Source organism: Cetorhinus maximus, chromosome 15 (genome assembly GCF_964194155.1).
Source record: "Cetorhinus maximus chromosome 15, sCetMax3.hap1.1, whole genome shotgun sequence".
Lineage (NCBI taxonomy): Eukaryota > Metazoa > Chordata > Chondrichthyes > Lamniformes > Cetorhinidae > Cetorhinus > Cetorhinus maximus.
In genome coordinates this window covers 59,923,524-59,942,355 of record NC_135893.1, presented here as the reverse complement: position 1 = coordinate 59,942,355, position 18,832 = coordinate 59,923,524, and the positions used below count along the sequence as shown (strand labels likewise).

Sequence of the window (18,832 nt, the reverse complement as noted above, 5' to 3'; positions counted from 1 at the left end):
TTTTCATGTTGAGGTGACTGTTTCTGATGCTGGGCATTTTTTCCCAGTTTTTAAAATCTTTATTTTTTTGTCTTTACATTTTTCATTTCCCTGAGGCAGCTCTCTGCTTTCAGGGAGTTTTCATTCTGTACTCTCCCGCGCCCATGCTGACTTCAGCACTCGCCCTCCTCCTGCCCCCAACCCAGGCCACGCTGATCTATCAAAATTCTTACAGGGCAGGTATGTTGCTTCCCCTGGCTGGGGGGATTTCGAACCCGGGGACACAGTCTCAGAATAAGAGGTAAGCCATTTAGGACTAAGATGAGGAGGAATTTCTTCACTCAGAGGGTGGTGAATTTTTGGAATTCTCTATCCAGAGGGCTGTGGAGGCTCAGACATTAGTATGTTCAAGACAGAGATGACAGATTTCTAGATATTAAAGATATCAAAGGATATGGGGATAGTTGAATGATCTAGTTGAATGGGAGAGCAGGCTCGAGGGGCCGAATGGCCTACTCCTCCTATGTTCTTATGTAAGGACACCCACCCTGGTAGAGACCTGTGCAGCTTGGAACTCCTAGGTTTGTTGCTCAGGCCTAGCCTGTGCTTAGCTAGCTGAACACAGTTAGGGTTCGACCTCATTGCCCCTCAGCTAGGGTTCCTGCTCCTGTTCATATGCAGAAGTTGTGTGAGGATAGAGTTGCACTTACACCTGAAGAATTCCATTAACATCTATTTCAAGCCCACCGACTTCCATAAAATCCTTGATTATATTTCATTCCATCCTATTTCCCATAAGGACTCCATTTCCTTCTCCCAGCACCATCAACAGTTGAGGTTCCTGTGCTGGAGGTTCCCAGCGGGATCATTGGTGGAGGTTCCCAGCGGGATCATTGGTGGAGGTTCCCAGCGGGATCATTGGTGGAGGTTCCCAGCGGGATCATTGGTGGAGGTTCCCAGCGGGATCATTGGTGGAGGTTCCCAGCGGGATCATTGGTGGAGGTTCCCAGCGGGATCATTGGTGGAGGTTCCCAGCGGGATCATTGGTGGAGGTTCCCAGCGGGATCATTGGTGGAGGTTCCCAGCGGGGTCATTGGTGGAGGTTCCCAGCGGGATCATTGGTGGAGGTTCCCAGCGGGATCATTGGTGGAGGCTCCCAGCGGGGTCATTGGTGGAGGTTCCCAGCGGGGTCATTGGTGGAGGTTCCCAGCGGGGTCATTGGTGGAGGTTCCCAGCGGGGTCATTGGTGGAGGTTCCCAGCGGGATCATTGGTGGAGGTTCCCAGCGGGATCATTGGTGGAGGTTCCCAGCGGGATCATTGGTGGAGGTTCCCAGCGGGATCATTGGTGGAGGTTCCCAGCGGGATCATTGGTGGAGGTTCCCAGCGGGATCATTGGTGGAGGTTCCCAGCGGGATCATTGGTGGAGGTTCCCAGCGGGATCATTGGTGGAGGTTCCCAGCGGGATCATTGGTGGAGGTTCCCAGCGGGATCATTGGTGGAGGTTCCCAGCGGGATCATTGGTGGAGGTTCCCAGCGGGATCATTGGTGGAGGTTCCCAGCGGGATCATTGGTGGAGGTTCCCAGCGGGATCATTGGTGGAGGTTCCCAGCGGGATCATTGGTGGAGGTTCCCAGCGGGATCGTTGGTGGAGGTTCCCAGCGGGATCGTTGGTGGAGGTTCCCAGCGGGATCGTTGGTGGAGGTTCCCAGCGGGATCGTTGGTGGAGGTTCCCAGCGGGATCGTTGGTGCTGGTTCCCAGCGGGACTGTTGGTGGAGGTTCCCAGCAGGGATGTTGGTGGAGGTTCCCAGCAGGGATGTTGGTGGAGGTTCCCAGCAGGGATGTTGGTGGAGGTTCCCAGCGGGACTGTTGGTTGAGGTTCCCAGCGGGACTGTTGGTTGAGGTTCCCAGCAGGACTGTTGGTTGAGGTTCCCAGCAGGGATGATGGTGGAGGTTCCCAGCGGGACTGTTGGTTGAGGTTCCCAGCAGGGATGTTGGTTGAGGTTCCCAGCAGGGATCATTGGTGGAGGTTCCCAGCGGGATCATTGGTGGAGGTTCCCAGCAGGACTGTTGGTTGAGGTTCCCAGCAGGGATGTTGGTGGGGGTTCCCAGCAGGGTGAATTCCCAAACACATGATCTTTCAAAGCAAGTCAATATTCCTTTCCATTTACATCCTTACTAATAGCGTTAGATTAGATATTTTGACTGTCATAGCCTCAACTTCCAATGTCATGGAATCTGCCCTGACATTAGAGCACCAAAGAACAGCCAATGGTTAGTGATGAAAAATGTATATCAATGGGATGAAGATCCTCGCAGGGAGATTTGTTAGTGCTGTTGGGAGGGAGTTTAAACTAGATTGGCAGGGGGATGGGAACCTGAGGGCAAATTCAGAGCGGGGAATGGGAGATGGAGAATTAGTGAGTGATTCTGAAAGACAGAAGCAGCGCAGGCTAAAAAGTGTACAGCACAGGAACTTGGCAGCGTTAAAAAGTATATATGTAAATGCAAGAAATATAGAAAATAAAGCTGATGAGCTGAGGGCACAGACATGGCAGCATGATATCGCTATAATGGAAACTCGGCTTAAGAAAGGGCAAAAGTGACAGCTCAACATCCCTGGATATAGAGGGCAGAACTTTACCCCCGTTGGGGGGGAAGTTTAGGAGCTGGCGCGCGGAGGCGCACCGCTGATCGAAGGCATGCCGCCATTTTATGTGGGCGGGCCAATTAAGGCCCGCCCAGCGTGACGTCCGCAAGGAAGCGCTATGCGCTCCCTGTGCGGGCGGGGGGGGGGGGATTCCCTGAGGCGAGAGTGTGCTCCTTTGCGCATGCGTGCGAAAGAGCGCACTCATCTCCCTAAGGCTAAGTGCTGCCTCAGGGAAATTGGCTCCACAATAAAAAATCTTACAAATAGACAGAAAAAATTTCCCTGACATGTCCCCTCATGTGACACTGTCACATGAGCTGGGACATGTCCATCACTTATAAATACACTTTAATTACATTTTTTAAAACCTACATGAAACCTCATCTCGCCCATGAATGAGGTTTCATGCTTTTTACAATGTCTGCCAGGGCTCCCGGCCTGCCCACCAACCTTAAGGTTGGATGGGCAGGTCCATTAATTACTTTAACGACTTTGACAATGGCCTCAATTGGCCATTGACAGTCGGCGGGCACACAGCTGATTCTGCTGAGCCCCCGCCTACCTGAAAATTGAAATGACGCAGGATGGCGTCAGGAGTTCCGCTCAATGTCATCCCGTGTCATTTTACATGTTGACGAGTGGGCCCCACCCCCCGCTCGCCCACTGGGAAATCCTGGCCAGAGTATTTTCAGGCAGGATAGGGAGGGGGTTAAAAGTGGTGGGGATGTAGCATTATTGGTTAAAGAATCAATTACAGTTGTGAGGAAGGATGAGATACTAAATGAAGCATCAAATGAGGCCATTTGGGTTGAACTCAGAAATAAAAAAGGGACAGCCACACTGCTAGCAGTGTACCGTAGACCCCCAAATAGTGGAAGGGAGTTAGAAGAGCAAATATGTAGACAGATTTCTGAGTGCAGAAACAATAGAGCAATAATCGTTGGGGACTTCAACTACCTTAATATCAATTGGGGTACAAGCAGTGTGAGGGGCGCAGAGGGCACAGAATTCTTGAACTGCATTCAAGAGAACTTTTTCAACCAGCACGTAACAAGCCCCATGAGAGGGGGCGCAATTCTAGATTTAGTCTCAGGAAATGAAGCTGGGCAAGTGGATGAAGTAGCAGTGGGTGACCGTTTTGGAGATAGTGACCATAATATAGTTAGATTTAGCATCATTATGGAAAAAAACAAAGATAGAGCAGGAATAAAAGTTCTTAGTAGGGGGAAGACAAATTTTACAAAGCTGTGAGGTGAACTGGCGAGAGTGGACTGGTTACAGATATTAGAAGGAAAAACTGTGTCAAATTAGTGGGAGGCATTCAAAGGCGAGATCCTACGGGCACAGTGCAGACATGTCCCCACAAAGAAAAAGGGTGGTATTGCCAAATCTAGAGCCCCCTGCTTATCTAGAAGCATACAGGCCAAGATAAAGCAGAAAATGAAAGCTTATGACAGTCACAAAAGACTTAATACTGTAGAAAGCCTAAAGGACAGGGGTGAAGTAAAAAAGGAAATTAGGAAAGCAAAGAGGATACGAAAAAATATTGGCAGGTAAAATCAAAGAAAATCTTAAGATGTTTTACCAGTACAATAAGAGCAAGCGAATAACTAAGGAAAAGGTAGGGCCTATCGGGGATATACATGGTAACGTGTGCATTAATGCAGAAGATGTGAGTAGGGTTCTCAATGAGTACTTTGAGTTTCATTAAGGAGAGGGATGATGTAGACACTCTAGTTAAAGAGGAGGAATATGGAATATTAGGTACAATAAACATAGTGAGAGAGAGAAGAGACAGGTGATCCTCTTAAGAACATGTGGGAATAAAACCTATGGCTTGTTTCGAAGTTTGATCGCACCCAGTGCTCCAGATTCCCAGTTTGTTGTGTGTGGTAGCCGAGTTGGTACTATTGATAGAGTTGATCAGCAGACACTTCTTAGGTGGAAAACTTCTGGTTTATTTAGAAAGGTACTCAGCAGCAACTACATGTGTGCTTATAAAATATTTCACTTCAAACTCTATCTCTACACTATTAACCACTGCTCTCCTATTGGATATGAATGTTTTCTTAACAAACTTCTTAAAGGTATATTACACATTAGATAAAACCATAATTACCACATCCCTCCCCCTTACTCAGATATACATTTTATATTTATAAGTACAATTTCCTCAAGACAGCAAAATATCTACACTGATAAATAATTTACAAATTCAGTCTTTCTAGGGGTTTCCTTAGGTGTGTAGAATGTCTCAGCTCTACAACTTCAGATGCTTTGTCAGGAAACTCATTTTCCGGAGTTGTCTGAACATCAGGTGCTTCGGTGGGCACCTGCAGTTCTGTATCCTCAACTCTTATAGGAACATTAGACATGTCAGTACTGGGTTGAGTTCTCTCAACAGGAAACGCTGACATAGTCGTGAACACTGGTGGAATCAATTCTTGGTGATTTGTTTCTCCTTTCCTTAGATGATCCACATGTCTCCATAGGACTCGGCCTTCCACCTCCACGTGGTAAAATAGAGGTCCAATCACTGCACTTATTCCACCCGGTAACCACTTTAGTCCTTCTCCAAAGTTCTTCATGTATACCGTCTCTCCCATGGTAAATTTCCTCTCACGACTATGCCAGTTGTCTAGTTTTCTGGCTTCCCTGACTCCTTTTCACCATCCCCTCTAAATTTGGCATTATTAAGCTCAATCTCATCCTGAGATGGCGTTTCATCATTAACTTCGCAGGTGTGAGGACTGGCCCTATAATGCAAAAGAAAGCCTGCTAGCTTGGTTACTAAAGAATCTCCAGTTAGCTTCTACATGCCTGCCTTGAATGTTTGAACCACCCTCTCATCCAGTCCATTTTAGGAAGGGTGGTACCGTGAAGTTTTTACCTGAGTGATACCTTTGAGGCTGATAAACTGTTGAAACTCAGCACTCGTAAATGCCGTGCCATTATCAGATACGACGACTTCTGGTAGTCTGTTAATGGCAAAACTTTGACGTAGCTTCTCAATGTAGCAGAAGACATTGGTGACTTCACCCTATATATGTCCATTCATTTTGAATGGGCATCAACAATGAGCAAAAACATTGTCCCCATGAAAGGTCCCATAAAGTCAATATGTAAGCGCACCCATGGTCTTTCTGGCCACTCCCAGGGGTGTAACAGAGCTGTTGAAGGCAACTTTTGCAGTTGCTGACATCGCACACAATTCTTCATTAAACTCTCTATTTCACCTTCCATCCCAGGCCACTGGTAGCTGTGAGCTATGGTCTTCATTTGGGGATATTCCTGAATGTGCACTGTGTAGTTCAATTAGAAGTGGCTCCCTCCTCTTTGGAGGTACTATCACTCTTGCTCCCCACAATACGATGCCATCCTGGCTTGTTATTTCATACCTCCTGTTAAAGTACGATTTCATTTATTAGATCTTATCAGCTCTTGTGACCAACCATGAAGCACTTGTTCTCGTACTTGAGATAGCACTGGGTCCTGACTTGTCCAGTCTCTGATCTGTCGAGTGCATGCTGGCGAGGAATCTAAGAAATTTAATAATAAAACAAGTTCCTGAGGAACTGGGATGTCCTCATCATTTTCTTGTAAAGGCAAATGACTAAGTGCATTGGCGTTTGCGATTTGTCTGCCAGGCCTATGTACGAAAGTATACTCGTATGCTGGCAGGATTAAAGCTTTATTTGTGTTTCTGTGTCTGCTTTCTACGTGCCTTCTTCTTTCTAGCCCTGACTTTAATCTTGGCCTTCTTTTCAACTTCAATATTGGCCAGATTACTCTCAGATGCAAGCTCGACTTGAGTGAGCTCAGTGGTTGAGTCTCCCAAAATTTCATCATCTGTCTGCTTCTTTTAAAGTTCTGCAACTTTTGACCCCAAAGCCTCTTTGGCTTCATTTAGCTGATTCTTCAGCTCTTTTATCTCTTTTTTGTATTTGTTTGCTGCCCCCTGGAAAATTGAGCATTGTTGTGTCTTCTATGCCAACTCATCCTTCAGTTTATTCAGAAAAGAGCTGAATTCTTTGTTTTCCAGAGATACAAACTTAGACCTGAGAGAATCTTGTAGTGTGTGAAGGTCTTTCAGCAGGTTTTCTTTTTCCTTTCGGAGATTGCTCACCTCGTCTCGAACTCCGACATTAAGCATGGTCTCTTTGAGTCCCTTCTGCTGTTCTACCATGTTTAGGCTTAAGAAAGCCTGCGTTTCTTCAGGTTGTTGAATCCTTACACACTCCTTTTCCAAAACAGGAATGTTTCCAGCTTCCTTTTGGAATCTGTGGCCACTCAAGGTCGATTTCCCTTAGCTAATTTTGCTCTAGGAGGCTGGGTCCTCTGCCTCTCAATACCAACACTGGTAGCTTTACCGATTGGCTTCCATAATGGTCAGTTACTCTACTTATGCCTCTGACTTGAATGACTTCACCTGTGTATGTTTTTAATTGGGCAGTTGTTTCTTCTAAATTTAATTGTTGTTCCCCACTATTCAGATATCTGAAGGATGTTCCCCAATTACTGTAGTGGAACCCCCTGTGTCCACTTCCATTCTAACAGGTCTACCATTCACTTTCACTGTTACAATATTGGCTCTGTCTTTCCAAGCTTCCAATTAAACAACGAGTAAATATCTGAATTTGTTGTTTCAGACTCTTCTACATTGTTCACTTTTTTTTTTCTTTTGTTTAAAAGCCTGATTGACTCTTTCCTTGCACTGTCTCATTATATGTCCATTTCTGTGACAATAAATACATTCGATTTTTTTAAGCTGTCAATTGTTAAAAGGCTGCTTGTTTCCACCTCTATTGAAATTATTCTTTGTTTTTGCTGTTAAGTCATTTTTTCTCATATTCCGGCGAGGGGGGGCTGTTTCCCACTTCTCAGCAGAGTCTTGCATTTTCGCACCCTTTTTGGCTGGGGTTTCCTGCCCAATGTGGAGGACGGCGCTATTTTGAGCACCCTGTATGGCTTTTGAATCTCTTACTGCGCTTTCCATGGCCAGTGCTATCTCTAGGCCTTCTTGAAATCCAAATTTGCTTCGGATAGCAACCTCTTCTGAATCATGTCCTCATTCACACCACACACTAAACGATCTTAGAGATGTACCAAACTCACAATGTTCCGTTAACTGCTTCAAACTTGCCACATAGCATGCAACTGTCTCCCCCAGGGCTCTATTTCTTGAGTTAAACTTGAACCTTTGCATCGTTACTGAGGCTTTTGGTTGATAATGGCTCTTCACGAGGTTCACCAATTCATCAAAATTTTTCGAATCTGGGGCACCGATTGCTGTCAAACTTCAAATCAAGCCATAGGTTTTATTCGCACATGTACTTAAGAGGATCGCTTGCCTCTTCTCTTCCCCGTAATCTCATTTGCTTGGAAAAAGAACGTGAGGCATTCAATATAATGAGACCAATCGTGCATGGCTGGATCAAAAGGATCAATTCTTCTGAACTGTGGCATTCTGAAAGGGAATTACTTCTTCGATTTGAACAGAAGTTCTACTTACAATTATTGTGCGAGGTACAGTGCTGATTTTGTTTCACTTGATTTCTTCTATTAAACTTGATTTATCCTCATTGCCAGTTTGTTGTGAGAGGTGGCCAAGTTGGTACCATTGATAAGGTTGATCAGCAGACACTTCTTAGGAGGAAAACTTCTAGTTTATTTACAAAGGTACTCAGTAGCGACTACGCTTGTGTTTTCACTTCAAACTTTATCTCTACACTACTGACTACTGAGGTAGCCCGCACTACTCTCCTATTGAATATTAAAGATCATGTGATCTTCCTCAACAAGCATTCATTTTAAAGGTATATTACACGTTAGATAAAACCATAATTACAACAGAGAGGAAGTACTGGAGGGATTGGCATCCTTGAGGGTGGATAAACCACCAGGGCCAGGTAGATTGTATCCCAGATTATTTAAGGAAGCTAGGGAGGTATTAACTGTTGCTCTGAGGATCATTTTCCAATCCTCACTAGATACTGGCAAGGTCCCAGAGGATTGGAGGTCTGTGAACATTGTATCATTATTTAAAAAGGGTGCGAGGGATAGGGCAGAAAATTATAGGCCAGTCAGTCTGATTTTGGTGGTAGGCAAATTATTGGAAACAATTCTGAGAGACAGGATAAACTGTCACTTAGAAAGGCATGGATTGATCAGGTTTGTTAGGGGAAGATCGTGTCTTACTAACTTAATAGAACATTTTGAGGAGGATTGATGAAGGTAGTGCAAGGATGTTGTTTACATGGACTTCAGTAAGGTGTTTGACAAGGTCCCACATGGCAGACTAGTCAGGAAAGTGAGGTCTCATGGGATACAGGGGAAGGTGGCGAGTTGGATCCAAAATTGGCTCAGTGACAGGAAACAAAGGGTAACTGGAGTTCTTTGAGGAAGTAACATGCTGTGGATAAAGGGAAACTGGTGGATGTACTGTACTTAGATTTCCTGAAAGCATTTGATAAAGTGCCACATCAAAAGTTATTGCGGAAAATAAAAGCTCATGATATGCGGTTAACATGTCGGCAGGGATAGAAGATTGGCTGGCTAACAGGAAGCAGAGAGTAGGCATAAATGGATCTTTTTCAGGTTGGCAAGATGTAATGAGTGGTGTGCCACACGGGTCAGTGTTGGGACCTCAACTGTTTACAATTTATATAAATGACTTGGATGAAGGGATTGAAGTGATGGTTGCCAAATTTGCTGATGACACAAAGATAGGTAGGAAAGTAAGTTGTGCAGAGGACATAAGGAGGCTACAAACAGATATAATAGGTTAAGTGAGTGGGAAAAGATCTGGCAGATGGAATATAATGTGGGAAAATGTGAAATTGTCCATTTTGGCAGGAAGAATAAAAATATTATCTAAATGGTGAGCGATTGCAGAGCTCTGAGGTGCAGAGAGATCCGGGTGTCCTAGTGCATGAATCACAAAAAGCTAGTATGCAGGTACAACAAGTAATTAAGAAAGCTAATGGAATGTTATCATTTATTGTGAGGGGAATTGAATACAGAAGTAGGGAGATTATGCTTCAGTTGTACAGGGCACTATTGAGACCACATTTGGAGTACTGTGTACAGTATTGGTCACCTTATTTAAGCAAGGATGTAAATGCATTGGAAGCAGTTCAGAGAAGGTCTAGCAGACTAATACCTGGAACGGGTGGGTTGTCTTATGAGGAAAGGTTGGACAGACTAGGCTTGTATCCGCTGGAGTTTAGAAGAGTAAGAGGCGACTTGATTGAAACATATAAGATCCTGAGGGGTCTTGACAGGGTGGATGTGGAAAGGGTGTTTCCTCTTGTGGAGGAATCTAGAACTAGGTGTCACTGTTTAAAAATAAGGGGTCACCCATTTAAAACAGAGGTGAGGTAAATTTTTTCACTCAGAGGGTTGTGTATCTTTGGAACTCTTCCTGAAAAGGTTGTGGAAGCAGAGTCCTTGAATATTTTTAAGGCAGAAGTGGATAGACTCTTGGTAAGCAAGATGGTGATGGGTTATCGGCAGTAGGTGGGATGCAGATTTCAGGTTACAGTCAGATTAACCATGATCTTTTTAAATGGCGGAGCACGTTCGAGGGTCTGAATGGTCTACTGCTGCTCCTTGTTCGTATGTTCATATGGTTGATGGATGTTTTTGCGAATGGAAAACTGTTTCCAATGATGTTCCACAGGAGCTCAGTGTTGGAGCCCTTGCTTTTTGTTGTATATATATTAATGATTTAGACTTAAATGTGGGAGGCATGGTTGTGAAATTTGCAGATGTCACAAAAATTGGCTGAGTAGTTGATAGTGAAGAGGATAGCTGTCAACTCCAGAATGATATCAGTGGTTTTATTGAATGGGCAGAGAAGTGGTAAATGGAATTCAATCCGAAAGTGCAAGGTAATGCATTTGGGGAGGGCAAACAAAGCAAGGGAATACTCAATGAACAGGAAGTTGTTGAGAGGGGTTGAGGAAGTGATAGACCTTGGATGTGTGTCCACAGGTCCTTGAAAGTAGCAGGACCGGTGAACAAGGTGGTCAAGAAAGCATATGGAATGTTTTCCTTTATTGGATGAGGTATTAGATACAAAAGCAGGGATGTAGTGATGGAATTGTATAAAAAGCTGGATAGGCCACAGCTGAAATTTTGTGTACAGTTCTGGTCACCACATTACAAGAAGGACATAATTGCTTTGGAGAAAGTGCAGAGGGGATTTACAAGAATGTTGCCAGGGCTTAAAAATTGTAGCTATGAGGAGAGATTGAATAGGCTAGGGTTGCTTTCCTTAGAACAGTGGAGGCTAGGGGGTGATCTAATTAAGGTATACAAAATTATGAGGCGCCTAGATAGGGTAGACAGGAAAGACTTGTTTCCCTAGCTGTGGGGTCAGTTACCAGGGGGCATAGATTTACGGTGATCGGTAGAAGGATTAGAGGGGACATGAGGAAAAACTTTTTCACCCAGAGGGTGGTGGGTATCTGGAATTCACTGTCTAAGTTGGTGGTCGAGGCTGAAATGCTCAACTCATTTAAAAGGTACCTGGATCTGCACCTGAAATGCTGTAACCTGCAAGGTTATGGACCAGATTCTGGAAAGTGGGATTAAAAATGAGCAGCTAGTTTCTTTTTTCTCCTTTTGGCTGGCACAGACACGATGGGCCAAATGGCCTCTTCCTGCACCTTAACTTTTCTATGGTTCTATGGGTGTATCACTCAGTCACATCCAGAAACCCCTGCAGCTCCTGGGATCCATAGGGAACCCCCAAAGTGCAAGCATTAAACCTGATAAATTAGTTTTTGATAATTAAACACAGGAGAGAATGAGATTTTTGTACGAATGCTTGAGGATAAGGACCTATTGTAGGGCATTGTTCACAGATATATTTCTGTCCGCTAAACCTATCCCCAGAGTATGAGGTAAGCCTGAAATGACATAGACTAGCACAGTTGCCATTGCTGAGGTTAGGATGTTGCAAACCTCCCCCACCCCCCCCCCCCCCCCCCCCCTCTGCCTTATATGACAAAGTCAACTCCACCAGCCACAAAGCTCTGGACTAGGTAGCTGTGGGTTATGTGGTGGTTACAGAAGGTGTTACACAACCTTCATCTAGAACTGAGAAAATGTCGAGCAATGTGGAGCCTTGTCTGGGTATTCCTGTTACTAACCAAATGTAGCATTTTGGACTATGTGATGGGGACTGAACCATAATGTTTTACTAACCCATGCATTAATATTTTGTGCATTACAGAAGGCATACAACGATACGCAGGCCTCTGTGAACCTTCAGAACCTGAAGGTGGTTTCCCCACTTGCCTGGTGACATAAATGATGCTTCTCCATTTACAGCAGTTTTGCCAAAAAGTGCAGTTTTGTTTGACTGACACGTGAGTAAGATGATAGACAGTCCCAGCATTGGGATTTCTCTGTGTGATGACAGCGTGGGAAAGAGGAGTGGCTAATTGGAAGGGGCATCCTTGAGATCAACTTGTACCATTGACAGAATTGACACCTGTCCATTGCCTGTCGCATGGCTGCCCCCCACTCCCATTTTATTTCAATTACAATGGACACCAGATAAAGACAGATCCTATAATCAACAATTGGAGGCTTGAACTCAAAGCCAATTTCTCAATGTGAGCCTCTCAGTATCAGTTTTCTTTACTTTGAATAACTTTGGTCCCACAGTTGAGAGGCAGTGGAAGCAGTATCCTTTCCTCCTCTGCCCTCTTCCTTACATTTTATGCCTCCTTTCATTCATCCAAAACCTTTTATACTGCTTCCTCCCACCCCAATAGAGAGTTCCCAGGGCCCAATCGATGCTAATCTGCCCTACAATGCCTCACTCTTATTTACTCTTTTTAGTTGGCAGCAATTCTCATCTCCCAACAACTAATTTTTATATAGCATAATAAAACATCCCAAGGCACTTCACAGGAGCATTATAAAATAAAATGTTGACACTGAGCTACATAAAGAGATACTAGGTCAAAACTTGGTCAAAGAGGTAGCTTTTAAGGAGTGTCTTAAAGGAAGAAAGCAAGATGGAGATGCGTAGGGAGGGTATTGCAGTTTGAAGTGAGTAGGTATGAGTCATTATACCCAACTGGGCAAGTAGATAGGGATCAGTATTCAAACCTTGACTTGCGAATATAGAAACATAGGGATTGCTAGACGGAGAAAAACCAAGGTCAATCTAGTTCACCTTCTACCATCCCAGTAGTTGCTTCATTGACCATGAATTACTCCATTAAAGACCAAAATCACCATGGGTTCGACTGATGGGCTGGTGGGTGAGGGCATATCTCAGTGTGTGACTGAGACAAACAGATCAGAGTATCCCAGTTGTGCCCTTTGCCCTGTGCTGAGTTAGCTGATGTGGTGTTAGCAGCAGTTAGGAGATTACACTTGACACCAGCACTCCTGGGTTGGGGAGGGAAATAATCAGTCAGGGTTTCTGCTATCGGTCACCAGCCAGTGACTCTTGCTGGAAACTGTGGGCATGCGGATTTTGGTTGAGAACAGGATGTGATGTTCCCTATAGTTGAACATCCCGTCAACCTTCACTGTCCACATTCACACACAAGAATAATGGCCAGTTGAGGAGGGTAGTGGAGGATGGCTGAAACCAGTGAAACCATTCCCCAGTTCAGTGTTAGTGGCTTCAGGAGAGAAAGAAAGAAAAACTGAAATCCCCCTGAGAGATTCAGGAGCCTTTCAGCAACTAACATCCAGAACTATGGCCTGCGGACCTAATGTTATTGACACTGTCAGAAACAGGAGCGTTTATTCCTGCCACGAAGCACTCTGAAAATTTGTGTTTGTATTTTTAAAAGTAAAAATCCCCCCTTTTCCCCCTTTACTTCTGATGTTGGAGGGATTATTCAGATTATTAATATTTTTTTGAATGTTCCTTATATGCAAAGCCCATTCCTGAAGTCATGGTTCCAACCCTTCCCCATCCCATTCCTTGTCTGAAATGGAAAGGGTGCTGTGCTGAGATTTTGCTTGAATATTTGCTCTTACTTTGCTGTTTTGTAAAGGTGTTTGGCCCAGTCCATTATTATCGTGGTCACTGCTCATTAAGTCAATCCTCGCTGGACTTTACAACCTGTGTGTTCTTCCTAAAACACTGCAAGAGCTTTTGCAGTGCCAGGCACTCTGTGTGATATCTGCTATGTGACTTAAAGAGAAAAATGGAACTCTTTTAAAGCAGTATTTGCACCTTGGTATGTAGCTTATGAATAATTTGTCTGAAAATACTACTTATTCAAATAATGTCATTTTTATAAAATGTAAAATCACTGTCCCATCTGGTTGGATCATTGTGCTAGGTGAATGTAAATCCAGCCCTGTTTACATTCAGAGCATTTGGCTGTGCTGCCTCTGATTGTGGTAGCAAACCTTCGGAGGTTGTGCAGTTTATGCACATCTGTTTCAGTTGAGCCCAGTTACTTTGTTTAAAACTCATTTCTGTTTTTTGAGTCAATATGCTTTCTGAATACCAGATTTGTTAGGAAACACTCAGAGGTAAAATACCAATTGATTTGAACTCAGTGTGAGCTCTGATCTAGACTGTGCCTGATGGCTTCGAGCCAGGAAGTGTTCCAATCAGGTTGATGCCAGCTGCTTCCAGTAAGAGCTGTCTCCCCTACCATAACACAGCTCACTTTCATCACATCGCACACACCCGTCTTAAAGGATTACCTTCCTCCTAAAGGGTCCTGGATGAAGACTGAATAATTAACACTTTGCAGCCTGACACTCCCGTCTCAGAATGTTGCGAGGGTTTCAAGTGAATCTAAAGGATGATTCTAGGACAGGGCTCCCAGGGACCTTTATCCTTACATATTTGTAACTTTAACAAACTTTTTTCTTCCCTATATGTTCTCTTTTTCTTCTGAACACGCTGACTATTCCAGGGATGCGGTTCCTAGGGTATCAGCCACCATCCAGTAATTTGTCCTAGTGGCCAATATTCACAAGTAAACCTGCACAATGAACATCGGCAGGCACTTCAGCTGTGAGGCCATCCTCTCCCGTCCAAGCCTGATATCCGCACACTTGCACTTCCCAGCATGATCTGTCAGACAGTGAGAACGTGCAGGCACTCTGCCTGGTTTTCCCATCTGGTAGGTCAGGGTTACTGCCCTGTTCCTGTACTGCCCTGCCCCGCATCTCTATCCAGCAGAGATCAACTAACTCACTGAGTTGGAGATGGAACCTGGGACATTATGTATGGCAAAGCAAGTGATGCTTTTACTTGAGAGACTTCTGTAGCTAGAGATGTCATGCTTCCAAATACCTTTTTTCTTTATCGCGTAAATAAAATATAATAAATAGTAACAACCTCCCCAGGCTCAGTCAATCTGAGGAGTATAAACATGGCCGAACTGTGATTCAAAGTCTACATTATTCTGGTCAAGAGGCAACCTCTGAACAAACTACACAATCAAATTGCTTGTAGGACCATTTGAGGCTGTTTTCTCAACCCTTCTCTCGCTGTCCCCACCCGCACAATTGCTTTGAGATACATCTGGACAGATATTTTGTCTGACTGAGAAGGGAAGAAGGTCTTCATTAAATCTGACCTCTTTCCGTTTCTTCATTCTTTCTATAGTGACAAATAAGTATCAATCTCTTGAGTTATGTCACATTACTTATGCCCATTCACTGCACAGCAGGTAAATTACCCCACCTGAAAAATAAATACAATCCAACTGGGCGAATGTGGAAACCAAGGGGCGTGGCAATAACATGAAGGTGATGAAATGACTTTGAGCTCCACAGACTAATGATAAGTGACATTTGGAACTGAGATACCCAGTGGGTGATTCTCTGGCACCCAACCAGGTGTCAGATGGTGCATTTGCATAGTGAATATTATTTATTTCCCTTGTTTATGAAACTGCTGCAGCTGGAGATTGGGTTAACGCTTACTAATGTGCAGAATGAATCTTATTTTTCATTTTGTATTGTACACATATCAGTATTTAAGGCTGGCAATAAAAAAGTTAATCAGAATTTGGAATCTTTTGTCTGTCTTTGGAATTAATATTGAAATTCAGTCACACCTCCAACACAATCAATGTAGCAAATTGCACCACAGTGCTTCTTAAAGAAGGGTGAGGTTGGATACTGAAGAGGCCAGGAGCAGAGTGGGGACTAGGAAATTAGGGGAGGTGACCTCCACCACCCCCCCTCCTATTCCCCAAAGGGAAGATTAGAGAAATGGGATGTAGGCCTGGAGCAGGTGTGATAGAATAAGACTGGAAGTATTTGTAACTGAGCACCATAATTTTAAAATCAATAAAATAGTGAGTAGAAGAGTCACAGAAACATTGGTGAAAATTACAAAAAGAAACAAGAGCACCCTTCTGATTTTCAACCATCTGCCAAATCATCATGGAGGCAAAGACAAAAATTTGTCCCTCCATCCGCCCATCCACCTACCCATCAATTCCTTTCATGATTTTAAAATCTTGGACCAAATTGCTTCCCTTCTCAAGCTTTAAATTACAGATATCCTCACAAATTTTATTTTATCCACATCATTGAAAATGTTGAAATTTTACTTTCCATGCATTCGTTAAAATTATTGAATAGCATTGTGGAAAGCAAGTGTCCCATTATTGATTCCCTGCATCCAACTGGTAATGATGGTATTTCAGCTGCCAGCCTGGGGTCTATGATTCTTAAGTAAATAGATCACAGTGGCTGTGCCTTGCAAGCTATTGAAATTAGTTCATTCACCAACCCAAGGAAATTTCTGCTTAGGTGAAATATTGATTGCCCTGATAACAGTTCTACCCTCTACAACTCCTTGCACATTTTCCCCCACATTGCCACCTCCCTTCCAGCAGCTCCTTCTAAATCCTTCCCTTCAACTATCCCTTTAGTCTCCCTTTCTAACCTCTCCATTCCCTCCTGCAGTATCCACTTTTTTGTCCTCTTAGCTGTCAGAAGCTTTTCAGATTGTTTCCTCCATTATAGAGCTAGAACTTTTTTGCTGTGGTTGAAAGAAGGAATCCGACTACCATTTCCCAAAGTGGACGTTCACAGGCTTGGCTGAACACCAGTAGCAACTGGAGGTGTCAAGCTTCCACTTGTTATTTTAGACAAGCAGGTTGTTGATCATCCAATCAACAAAACAGAAGTTTAACCAACCTCAGGTCAGGCAGAACATAACCAGGACTGCACGCAGCAAAGTAGTCATATACTGACAATAGGTCACAGCATCTGATTTATAAGAAGGGTTACTGCAGGGCCAATCAGAACAAAGAAGATAAGGCAACCGGCTATATGAAGACAAAACGTTGCTAAAAATAAACAAATTATCTGGTCATTTTTACACTGATGTTTGTGGAATGTTGCTGTGCAGAAATTGGCTGTCTTGTTTTCTACACTGCAACAGTGACTACACCTCACAACTCTTCATTGGCTATAAAAATGTAAACTCCTTATTCTTTTTACAAGATTCTCAGTCATGCTCCAGGGACAGAGAGAAGACAAGCAGTTTCAAATAGCAGGTCCAGTCTACTATCCATCTGCATAAGAAGGATTACCATGCTCCACAATTATGCAGTAAAGATAAAGTTAATGATCACTATCTATTTGGCTTTTTAAAAAATCAGCTAAACCACAAAGTCCGGTACCAAAAGTTCAAATGAAATGCAATCCAGTAAACTGAACAAAGAGCAGCTACAGAAACAATAAAAGTCTTTTTTGAAAACTTTAGAGTGCACAGAGAAACACTGAAGTCTCAAAGTTTGTTTAGAGAAGGTAACTCCCCCACCGCCCAACTCTTGAGTGGAACACATCAAATCATGCATCTCTCCATATGAAATGGGTCAACAGGAGACCAAGGTACTATATCCTGACTGCTGACGATGTTGAAACCCTAGAAACTAGCGAAAAAGTAGTAAATAAAGACAGACAGCAGACAAATTGTCTGGTAGGGTCAATGCTGAGAAGACCAAATCAGTAACCTTTTAGAGCACAATGACTGCTGCACCTGCAGAATCATGGCCAAATATGAGAGAGCACAATCAGGAAGGGGAAAAATGTGTATTGTTATATTCAATGGAATGTTATATTGAATTATGGCTGCCAACCTTCCAGGAATTAAATATTAATCTCCTGGTTAGTGCTGCGAGCAACCCAGGAGAGATGTCGTACTGGCATAAAACCTTTTTTCATTTTCTTTGAACACTTTTGTTTATTAGTTATTCAAGTACTGGAGATAAAGAAAAAGAACAGTCTGGGTCATTGAAAGTGAGAAGATCCTGTGATTAAACCTCCAGGAAAGTATCCAACTAGAGTTGGCAATCCTGTATGCCCTCATATTATGCTACTTTACATTACATTTTTACCACTTAAGAGTATTTGCTGTGTAACTGTTGAGGTAGTTCTCTATACACCATGGTGTGTGAAGTAGATGTTTAGTTTATTAACACTAAATTAGATGAACTTGTCTTTTTCAATGAATATGCTTTGAGCCATGTCCCAGCTACACAACTTGTAAACTTCGAACAGTGCAGTTTCTGTAAGATTGAATTCCATTATAAATCATAAAGAGCCCAACAAAGCAGCATGTCCTAGCAACAATTTTAAACCACTCGTTAACCAGTTAACGAGGCACCTAACAGTTTGAAATCCCCAGAACTTGCATAAATGTATTTTGGTGCTTAATAACTCATCTCAAACTATGCCGGCACAATGTATCCATAGGGTCATGCATGCACTTGGTCTTGCATTGGTAGCCAAGCTGCTCTGTGTAAGCAAAATCATCTCATGCTGATGTTATTGTCTATGGGAATAATCCTGGTTACACACCTTCAACAAGAATGTCATATTGGTGTGGTATAAGTGACCTTCGGTGTCTGGTTTTTAAGTCACTTAGGCACCAAGTGTAGAGGGGGTTTCTCTCTGTATCATTGGTGTTAGATTTAACCTAGAAAACTTTGCAAAGAGTGTTTTACCTAGTCTGTCATCCATGCCACACCTGATCTGTAAGTGTTTGCTTAATGATGATACTGGGCAAGTAGAGTGAAAAGTAGTCTCCAACACTGCCTTATGTTCACATTGAGAATGCAACATTTCATGCTTGAACTACATTAAAGCCAAGTCAATGAGGACTCTTGAGCTGCAACTTTCCAAGGCCCCAAACTCACTCGTGAAGGATCAGCTACAGCGGGCAACCTATTGGATAATT

At 43.5% G+C, this 18,832-nt stretch overlaps 1 protein-coding gene across 1 annotated transcript in view; it reads left to right on the top strand.

The window, feature by feature from the left end:
- grid2ipb (glutamate receptor, ionotropic, delta 2 (Grid2) interacting protein, b) overlaps positions 1 to 15,634 on the top strand; it is a 115,725-nt gene extending 100,091 nt beyond the window's left edge. Inside the window, exon 24 of the mRNA XM_078557645.1 lies at positions 11,870 to 15,634. Coding sequence (XP_078413771.1) covers positions 11,870 to 11,941 — 72 coding nt within the window. The 3' untranslated portion in view covers positions 11,942 to 15,634. The remainder of the gene's footprint in view (positions 1 to 11,869) is intronic.
- The last annotated feature ends 3,198 nt before the right edge of the window (positions 15,635 to 18,832 follow it).